Raw genomic sequence first — 10,942 nt, 5'->3', positions numbered from 1 at the left:
ACCAGCACTAAAATAATTCCTTTCATGCAGGCAACTGGAAAGACTAGAAGTAGAATTCAGTTCAAATAAATGAAAATAAACATTGTTTTATTGTTTCATGCAAAAACAAATTTCATGGCAACACAAAATCTTTTACAGAATGGAATCATATACATATTTGGCATTGAAAACTTGACCAACATCTATACTTTCCATCTGCTGACCTCCACCGTGCTGATGAGCTAATTTTTGCAGTGCACTCATTCTGAAACCCAGTCTGTCAATTACTTTTCCAGTGTATAAGGTGCAGTACGCCACTCAAGTCACGATAACTTTTTTTTTATTGGTCTACAGACAACAAACCTAAACATTAGAGTTATAAACTTAAACAAGTAAATTTGTAGTAACTTAGAGCATTCTAAAACCAGAGCCTTTCAACGGATGTAATACAAAATAAATACCTCAGTGGTTAATACAAAACAGAAGATGAAGATACGTTTTGTTCATCAACTTTTCACTTCCTCCTCTTGAGGAAAGTGAGTTAAATTGAAAAACCTTTTAAAAATGAACTTCATATAACTGAATTTATACAACAGTTATTTTTAAACAATAGACTAAAATTATAGGTTCTGTCCACCTTCCCAAAGCCCTCCCACCCCATCACAAAATTAGGGAAGAAAATATATTCTACTATTTCTATTAAAAAAACAAAGTTTCCATTCTATTCATTTATAACACAATGCAATGTTACAACCATATTAACGGCTATTGCGTTCAATACAGGAACAACTGGATGAAATTCTCTGGCCTCTGCTATGCAGGAGGTCAGACTAGATTATCTAATGGTTCCTTTTGACCTTAAAATATATGAATTTTGGTCTGAAACTTGGTCCAGATAGTCTATTTTTTTTCATGTTTATATTTCTACCAAGTTTGATCATTTTTATGGTTATCAGGAGCCACTCCAAATAGTGGTTTCTGCCATCGGTAGAATTTAAAAACCAACCAAACAAAAAATCAGTCTCCTTTACAAAGCGGAATTCAGAGTAAATGGCTTGTGCAGGTTCTCACTGAAGCTTATGGCTAAACTCTCATTGACTTTAACTGGGCAGGATCAGGCCCTAAACATGGACCACTTTGGGTGTTTTAAAATGTTACTTTTTAAACAGCTGAGATATTGATAGAAAACAAACATTTTAAAAAGCCACTGTGCATGAAGGAAAAAAACCCACTTCCTATGGATTTTATTACATTTAAATATTTATTTACACAATAAACTGTAACGACTCTATTTAGTAAATGATTCATATTATAAATATACATATGAAATCACTTGTGTGCGTAATTTGTGGGCCAAACCCTGCATTACTGCTTTCCTGCATTAGGCACGGAGTAGTGGGAGAGAGAGGGGAGCATAAAGCCCACCATCGTTCTCCCAAAATTCTGGGCCCTGTTGGGCCTTGAGCAGTTTAGAGCAGCCCAATAGCTTCTGTAATTTACAATGGTTTTCCACGTGGTAACTCCTGTGGGTGGTTTCGTCACTGAGAATAGCTGGAGGGCAGTATGCTGTGGACACATCCCCTGCACCTCCGCAGTGGGATCTGTGAGGAGAGGTAGTGTGTCCTGTGCTACCAGAAAATCCTCCTTATATTGGGGTTATTTCCAGGGCAGAAGCGGTTGTCTCAGTAGTTTGCAGTCCCTTTGTGCCACCCTAGAAGAGTAAAGGGGCCACAGTGGATTCAAGAAGCTGGCCTGGTATCTATAACACAACAGTGACACATTTGCCTATAGTAACATAAAGAGATTTTTATACAATAGGCATGTGGTGTTGATTTGGCCTCGCTCCTCCTTCTTACTCTTCAGCTATATATTTGATGCCTCTATTGGGTTTTTCATTTAAAAAAAAAAAACTTGCTATAAAGCTAACAAAAAAGAGCTTAAACTACAGAGCCCCAGGTTGAAGTAACCCCTCAAAGCAAGGGCAGTTCAGAGGTAAGAATGAAAAACATAGGCTGACACCAGTCTTATTTTGCATTATGCCTCTTTCTATTTGCCATTAAGTAAATAACTGCTATGTAAGCTAAGGGCTGTCTATCCTCCCAGATTTTTAGCCTTTAACCTGGATTTTGTGGATTTAGGTCAGACCCGTTAGCGTTTTAGCTTTTTTTTCGTAGTTTATGAAAAATTAACAGGATCAAGGCAGAACATGAAACACTGGGAAACAAGTGACCTATTTAAAATACCTCATGACTAAAAATACAGAATGGATTTGATGTCTAAATGCACTAAAGCTAATTGGTCTTCCTTATGCTAGTTTTAGAAAATGACCTTGCCAATTCAGGGCAAAATATTTGGAGCAGGAGAAGAAGGGTGCATTGTTTGTCATTTGATCATGACATGTAAATGGACTGTATGCCCATGTTAGATAAGATCACTGCTGTGGATATATCATGCTAAGTGATGAGGAACGATTGTAAACTTTGTCGCTTATTTTGATGCAAACAGAAGATTCTTCCTGGCTTTTCTCAGAGCACTCTTGAGATGGATATCCAACAAACGTTACTTAATGTCCTCCTATATTTACAATGCAGCTCTACCTACCATGGAAATTAGTCACAACCTAATTCTCCTTAGCATCTGATGCTATTTCTTCAGTACACTGTTTTCCTGGATGCTACCCTGTCTTTCCAGTATCAAGACACCTGGATAGTGTCTGAAAGGAGGAACCAAGCATGAGAGGGCAAGAAACCAGGGTTTGGTATTGTATACCTCGTTCTCAACTTTGACTAGTTTATCACAAGATTTGTGATATCTGTTTTTTTTTTCCACAAAGCCCCAGCTTCTGGAGTCAAGTAATTAAGTGACACTAAGCTTTCATTTACAAAAAGTTTCCAGCTCTACTGGTTGTGGAGAAAATGTGAACACTGAAGGCTCAAAAATAAGAAAGCAAATAAAAGGGACCCCAACTTATGTAGCCCGTGATCTGCATATATACCTCATAGCATGTCTCAGCTCTTCTCAACTCCCAGTAAACATATGATTCTGAATCTACTTTCCATGTGACTGGCCATCCTCCTTGAGTGTAACCCATTTACAATCCCAGCCCATCCATCTCATCAAGTGATAAAACTCTCCATTAGGCACCCCCATCATGGGGCAGATACTGTCCCTCTGCAACTTGTCCCAACTACAGTTGTCAAGCTCATACTCTGTTGCTGTCATGGTCCCTTCTAGTAAAGGTGGCTACTTTACCTCTAAAGTAGACTTGCAAAATTCTATTCGTGGCAGGTAATGTTTTTGATCAGGGGCATGTGCAGGAATTTAAAATTTCACTGCTTTTGGAGGGGCATGTTTTGTACCTCTGCCACAGCCCTGGTGCTGGAGGAGTTGTCAGCTCCCACCGCGGCCCCTGGACTAGAGGAGTTCTGTGCCCCCACTGATTAGCGGAGGGGCCTGTGTCCCTGCTTGCCCCTCTTTGTGCATTCCTTTGTTTTTGATGGGTAAGATAGTCCTTTTTTCATTATTCTCCTCCTTGTGGTAACAGGTGGAAGAACAGATTTTGGGCCTGAACTAGTAAATTATCCCATCAGCATTACACGGGTGTTTGGTTTGCCTCTCTGGTGAGTCTGAGTGCAGTCAAGTCTGGCTAGGGGCATGGTTGTATTTTTTAAGAGACACTCATGGAAACAATTGGTTAAAATGTTCTGGGTCTCGCCTTTGCTCTCTCTTCTCTTTTCTTTTCTCATCAGGAAACATGACTGCAGTTCAAGCTGAAGGGGTTGGGTTACTTACTGAAGGACTTCCAGGTCCTTGAGCAGTTAGGCAGGCAATTAAAACAGGGCTGATGAATAATCTGATCTGAACTCCAATTCATTAACTAATCATATAAAATGAGCTGATACTGTGAGCTGAGGAGAAGCCCTGTTCACAAACTCGAGAGAGGTTCATTAACGACCCCTCTGTCCCCAATGTACTACTTTATGCCCTATCCCAGGGCTCCTTTTCTATGCACTTCAGACAATCAACGCACTGATGGTAGGAGGCTCTGTGTGACCAGCCTGCTCTTTTACATTCACTTGTTAGATAGAGAGCAATATATTTTCATTATCCAAACCCATTATGCTGCAGTACATCTGGAATGATATTCTGATGTTGCTAGCATTTTTTGTTTCTTTGTACCTGGTACTTTGTCTGATGATCTGTGACCAAAACGGAAGGCAATGGAGTTAGTGATACAGCAAGTTTTGGTCTTACTATTTCAAGTTGTAAGAACTGAGTGCTACAGAGACATCATGTGCATCCCCTGGGGAGGAATGAGTGACCTTAACAAGCAGAGGTGGTAGGCCACATCCAGCAACCCTGGATCAGAACTGGTGTGATGTGGATCTTCGGCATAGGGATAAGGAGGATTTGCCTGACTCCAAGTAACCCCTTCCTCCAAACCCCTCAACAAGAGCACATAAGTAATAACTGACATTTCATTACCTGTAAAAACCCACCCACATCAGTACCCAGTGAATCCAAAGTATAGCTATGCTGGAATAACTCCCAATGTTGAGACACTATTCCAGAATAAAAGTCACTGTTAAAATTGCAGAATAGTGTCTCGACATGGAGAGTTATTCCAGCATAACTATAGCAGAGTGGCCTATTCTGCTATGGCTCTGCCAATCAATTTCCCTGTGCAGACACGACCTGAGGCAGTTTATTGTACTGCCTCAGGAGCAAACCAGGAACCAATGTGCTGCTCTTTACTCAAGGTTCAAGGCAAAGCCATGGTTTAACCCTTAATGGGGATTTTCTTTTAGCCTTTGCTTCTGGAGTAGAAAGACCTTAGTTCCAGCCCCTTTACTCTTTGATGTCCCAAGAGGCCAAGGTATGCAGCAAAGACCCAACTGTGAAGGGTTAGGTGGCTAAGGATATATATAATATATTTTGCAACATTTTCACGATAACAGGGTTGGATATTAAACAGGAAGGTGGGTGTATTTTGTAGCTGGAAGGGGTTGGACAAAGACAACAGAACCGGTCTTTAGAGCTGTCACTTTAAAATACACCCACCTCCACTTTGATCTCCTCACATCAGTCTCTCTCTCTATATCTTGGGTATATTTAGGATACCTATCACCATGGCATCAAAGCACTGAAACACTCTGATTGAGATATCTCCTGGCCCAAAATAATTACATGCTATTTTACCAAAGTGCCAATTTCACTGTCACTATTTCCTTTCCCTGTCACTGCTCAGGACTCAAAGCATGCGTGTGTATGTAAGCAAAAAGCCCTCTCCTTTTTGATCAGCCTGATTCCGTTAGTGCTGTCACGATGCAATGGGAACAAGGTCTAAGCTCACAAGTGTTTTGATCACATTGAATATGTGGCACTTGTTTGGGGGTATGCACCATTCCATATTCAGTGTCATATAATGGATAGCTGTGTGGCTTTGCAAACTCGTGTGTCCACAGGTGATATGCAACCTCACTCATCTCACTGAATCTTGTCATCCACATGGAGAGAGGTGGTTTTTGTTTTGTTTTTCCATGAAAGGGAAGCTCCTGAACTGATGCTAATACAAGCTGCATCTGGCTAGTGTAAGTATGGTTTTGAGGAAGGACTTTAGTGGTTTATTCAGTTGGAATGGGTTGATTTTCAGAAGTGCCGAGCACCTGCAGCTCTCCTACAATATATCCATGGGAGCTGCAGATGCTCCACATCTCTGAAAATCAGGCCACAAAAAAATTCATGTTACCAATTTTCACGCCTTTGCATGGATGGCAGGACTCAGGAAAGGGAGAAGGGAATATAGCTTCACTTCCATTGCAGATTTCTCACTGGGTACCTAACTTTGTATCCCCAGAATGAACGGCGTTCTGTTATTAATAGTTAATCATTCTCATAACCTCTTTCTGCCTGAATGGAGTCTCTTGTGGGAAAATCTGCTCCAGCTACAGATTAACCTTACAAGGTGACTTTACCTCAACATATGTTTCTGTCTGAAGCTACTGGTGAATTAGTGTGTTGCTTCTTTTCTGTTCTCCTTCTTTAAAACTCTCTTTGTATGCAGACTACCCTAAACTTGCCTGTGAGTTTCCAAAACTACTGATGGGCTCTCCTTTGCTCTTTCACCCTGATCTTTTGAGGTTCTGAAGTTACAACACCATAACCTTCTAAACCCGGGGGTTAATTGCCAGTAATCAGAGATTTCAGAGTAGCAGCCGTGTTAGTCTGTATCTGCAAAAAGAAAAGGAGGACTTGTGGCACCTTAGAGACTAACAAATTTATTAGAGCATAAGCTTTCGTGAGCTACGGTTCACTTCATCAGATGCAATCAGAGAGGATCTCTATTGGAGCTGCGTTAGGCTTCCCAATCCATCACATCAGGCTAGGATGTTGATGAATGTGGGGTGTCATGAATCATGCTCAAGGCAAAATTGGAATTGACAGCCTCAAATCTGACATTTTTTTTTTTAGCTGATATGCCAGGAAAGGTATCCGCCATCAGTAACGTTCTATATAGACAGGTTTCTGAGCAGTAGCCGTGTTAGTCTGTATCAGCAAAAAGAACGAGGAGTACTTGTGGCACCTTAGAGACTAACAAATTTATTTGAGCATAAGCTTTCGTGGGCTAAAACCCACTTAATCGGATGCATGCCATGGAAAATACAGTAGGAAGATATATCTATCTATATTTCCACTGTATTTTATTTTTTTTTTTGTATTTTTTGTATTTTTTTTTGTATTTTTTGTATTTTTATTTATTTACTATTTCGTGAACTTCAACATGGACCCAGATTTTTAAAAATCCATTTAGGATTTAAACAGGGGGAAATAACATTGCCGCTGAATCACAGGCATCTAGGAAGTGCTGCCTATACTGTCCACAACTCAGAAAAAAACCAACCAACCAGCAGAAGCAAGATCCAAATCACATGACTGCAAGGACCCAATGACTGTCATAAACAGCTGCAGCTTAGTACTGATTGCAGGGCAGGGTTCTCTTCCCTAGAAAATTACCTCTACTCCCAGGCTCAAAAAACTAAAGCAAATACCCATCAAAGGGGAACTTGAAAATTCATCCAGGAACTGCCTGAATTTGATTTATGGTTTCTTTATCCTGTAGAGCTGAGAAAGGTAATGAACCAGAGTTTTGATCTCTATGGGCTTTCATAGCAGAAAGGATACCAAAAAAGGTTTAACTATTTCTGATATATGCACGCTTCTTCCCTCTTCCACTTTTCTATAAGGCTGGCTGCAAGATATTGGAGGATACCAGAGAACACTGGTTTTGCAGGGACCACAAACCCATTCCATGTTGGTCTGTGGTGCTTGCATCTACTCACTGGGGCAGTTTGGGCTGATGACATTTGATGCATTGCCATGACATACAGATGTGGCTTGCTGGATGTGAGTCAGATGCATTTAAAATGAGACTCTACCATAAAATTAGAGAGAGGTGCTGACCCCCATGCCAGTTCCTCAGAGGCCCCCAAGTTACTGGCTGGCCAGCTGCAATTATTGTGAGTGCCTGAAGGAGGCCTTGCTCCCCATGGAACTGGGGTCTAGTAAGTTCCTGACTGGATCGCTAGCTCTTGTAAGGAGAAGCCAGGGTGGTGGCAGGTTGGTGTGAGGTCTGTGGGGAGTTTATTTTATCACAGAGGCGAAAGCCCCATTTGAAAAGGAAAGCAATTGAATGGGAAGAAAACCTGTCAGTTCTCAGAAACGCTGCTGTAGTTCTTTTTGGTAGGGAAGGTCAGTTGCCCAGCCTGGGCAGAAAGATCCAGCGATGGGGTCTTTGGGTGCGGCGTCCTCCTCAGATGCACTGGGCTGGAGCTGAGTCGGTGCGAATAGAGAGCTGTCATGTCAGGGCCCAGGGTGTTTGCTTCTGGCTGGGCTGTCTGCTCAGTGTTGCCACCGGGATGGTTTGGCGATGGCTGTGAGCTGTGCCGCTTGGACGGAGGTGGGCTGTAGTTCTGAAATCGCACCGTTTTCACTTGCTGAAATGTGAACAGAACCAAGAGTTACTACTGCAGAAACACAGTGAGTCTCTTCCTTTGCTTTGATCTGCTGTGGCAAAGACAGAGGAAGGGCTGCTAGGATGGAGCACAGATACTTTCCCTGCAGGGGACTGGGTGCACAACAGAGGGGGTGTGAGTGCCCCACACTTGGGATGGTGTGCAGCAGTGGAGTGATTAGAGGCTTTACAATGTGTACTATACCAGGCGGGAAACATCAGAAGAGCATAGAGGGTACCAGAAAAACTGGATACCACACAATGGGGGCAATATGAGAACCTAGAGAAGCAGGATTGGATAGAGCATGAGTTAAGGTGGAGGAGAACATAGGAGAGAGGCTATGGAATGGTGGGGAGACCTCTGAGAGAGGCTGACCTCTAGCCTGAGGTGCCATTCACCCAGAATACATAACCTGATTTCCATCCTCTGGCTCTCTTTTACCTGGGACTCTGGAAAGATTAATCTCTAGCTAATATGCTAACCAGAAACCTGTGAGCTGGCCTCATTTTGTGGGACTTGTGTGGCTTTTACAAAGTTATTCTGCAGGTACCACCTGTAGGGAAAGTTGTCACCAGGGTAGTTTCACTCCTCGAATGAAACCATTTGGGTTTTTTTTACTGCAGATGTCAATCAGAAAACACCCAACCTATTCAGCAGAGAAGCAATTAACACACAAGCAAAGGGAGCCAGACAGCAATCTCAGAAGTCCTGGTAGGACAAGCCTGAGTTCTAATAGCCAGATTCGGAGCTCCTTACTCATTTCTCACTCAAACCCTCATGGACTCTTGCCTGGGTTAAGGTCTGGGTAAAGATGTGAGGATTTGGCCATAAGTGAACAGAAGACAGAAGAGTTCAAAATATCTGCCCCTGTGAATGGTTTCATTCTAACAACAATAAACGTAGGGTGGGGTTGGGTTGGGTGTGGGAGAGGGGGCAAAATCCTGAGAACTTTACTCAGGCACAAATCCCAGTGAATCGCATTGGGAGTCCTGCCTGAGTATGGACTCACTGAAGTAAGGACCTTATGGGAACTGAACCATGGTGAATAGTCAGCTGAAACCTAAGGTCAGTCCCAGCAGGATTTTCTGGACTTTCCAGAGGTGGAGGGTCTGTGTATCGTTCCTTGCAATGATTCAGCCTTACGCTACCTTTTCGGTGCTGTTCCGGGAGGTATCTGGTTTCACCAGGATGGAGGGCGGAGCTGATGGAGGTGGCTTTGGAGCTGGCTCACTTTTTGCTGGGGATTCTTTGGCATCCAGGATCATTGAGCTACATACAGAAGGAGATCTGCTTTCACCTGCCCTGGGCACAAGCAGCAATGAAGCATCATGGGAGGCGCTTGGCCTGGCTCCTGGATCCGCCATGCCAGGGGTGACAGGGGGCTGAGAGGAGACATGCTGGTAAAGCTGAAGTTGCTGGGGCCGCACTGTGGTAACTGGAGTGCGACTGAGGGAGCCGACAACCTGAGGAAGAGCTCCGGGCTGCACAGGTCTCTGCAGTGATCCATCTGGGGAGAAAGATTGTTTTGAAGTCAATCGGAGATGAAGGTTAAAATAAATAGGTGCCAATGGGCAAATATGAAAATTTAAACAGAATCAGAAAAGACAAAAACTCTCATGTTCCATCCCTTTCCACCAGCTCTTGTTGGCTGCTGAGACCCTCCGCTGTCTGAGGCAGGGTCTGACTGAATTCCTACAGGTCTGCAGGGGCCTTTGCATGGTTGGGGGCCCAATATAAATAACAGATGAGCAAAAATGACTTCTTCCACTCCCCACACTTTGCAGGTAACGGATCGTGCCTTTTTATCTGAAATCTCAAAGCTTAATGAATTAATTTCCCAGCATTTCTTTGTATTTGTACAGTGCCTAGCACAATGGGGGTCTCAGTCTGGCTGGGGCCTCAGTATGCTGGGGCCATACAAATACTAAGTGTGGTTCTAGAAAAGTACTATTGTCGTCATTTTCCAAATGTCAGGAAATGAGGCACAGAGACAATGTGACTTGCACTAGGCAACGCAATGAGTCTGTGATGGACTCCAGAATAGAACTGAGGAGCCAGAGTCTGGAGTCCTGCTCTAACCACTGGACTATACTCCCCTACTCTTTGTCAGTTTATGAAGGCTGAACTCAATCCATGGAATTTAAAAATAAAAAAGTCCTTAACTCTTCTGCCTTCTGTATGGCAGTGGGCAGGACAGGCTTGACGTTCCTCGATCCACCTGTATGCTGCAGGACCATTAAAGACTCTACAACTATCTCAGGCTTTGAGCCATGTTAACACAGCATAACAATATTGAGTTTCCATGTTGGACTCTTGCATCAACAGGTGAGGCAATGACACATCACACACTGATTCGCCACAAAATTCTACTACCCCTGCCCTGACAAATTGAAGTAGGTGGGTAGAACCCTAACCTAGAAGGATCTGATCCTGCCAGGTGCTAAGGTCCTTGGGTGAGGAACTTGCTTGCTGTGCACACTCAACTACCACTGGCTTCACAGAAGTGGGCCCCTTTTTTGCCAGTCAGCTAATCCCAAGCATGAGCCCTATACCTGAGCCCTCACTAGCAGGCCTCTCAGCTGTGTGACATTTGTGGTTTGTACATCACAGCCTACTCCATTTGAATGTTTACTTTATAGGTGATGCATGCTTTATTTCTCTTGCAATTTCCTGCTGCTTGAAAGATTGATTTTAAATAGAACCACAGTGGGGGAACAAGTCCTTTAAGGTAAAACAACTTCTAAGATAAATCCAATTTCGAGCCTAAAAACATTGACCGTGTCCTTTGCAAATGAACCTCACCCCCTGCCAGCGACTCTACATAGCTCAAGTAGCAGTTCAGGCTGAAACTATTGAAAAATGCATTGCTTAGTTGCTTAAATAAAGCTGGAGATTTATTCCATGGCAGTCTGAGCTGTCTGAAATAAACCTTGCCAACCTCATGGAAAGAA

The 10,942-nt window shown here is 43.0% G+C and overlaps 2 protein-coding genes across 5 annotated transcripts in view; one reads left to right on the top strand and one right to left on the bottom strand.

Annotated features, from left to right (window-relative positions):
* The window catches only part of LARS1 (leucyl-tRNA synthetase 1), a 117,610-nt gene that overhangs the window by 70,400 nt on the left and 36,268 nt on the right, over positions 1 to 10,942 (top strand). The window lies entirely within an intron of this gene.
* The window catches only part of SH3RF2 (SH3 domain containing ring finger 2), a 79,177-nt gene continuing 68,301 nt past the window's right edge, over positions 67 to 10,942 (bottom strand). For all 3 annotated transcript variants that reach the window (XM_073355725.1, XM_073355728.1, XM_073355726.1), the window contains 2 exons: positions 9,140 to 9,498; positions 67 to 7,973 (listed from right to left, as the gene is read on the bottom strand). In XM_073355725.1, the coding sequence (XP_073211826.1) occupies positions 7,686 to 7,973; positions 9,140 to 9,498 (647 nt within the window). In that variant the 3' untranslated portion in view covers positions 67 to 7,685. The remainder of the gene's footprint in view (positions 7,974 to 9,139; positions 9,499 to 10,942) is intronic.

This window comes from Lepidochelys kempii, chromosome 8, assembly GCF_965140265.1.
Source record: "Lepidochelys kempii isolate rLepKem1 chromosome 8, rLepKem1.hap2, whole genome shotgun sequence".
Taxonomy (NCBI): domain Eukaryota; kingdom Metazoa; phylum Chordata; order Testudines; family Cheloniidae; genus Lepidochelys; species Lepidochelys kempii.
Note: the sequence above shows the minus strand (reverse complement) of the source record. Positions and strands in the feature narration are given on the sequence as shown.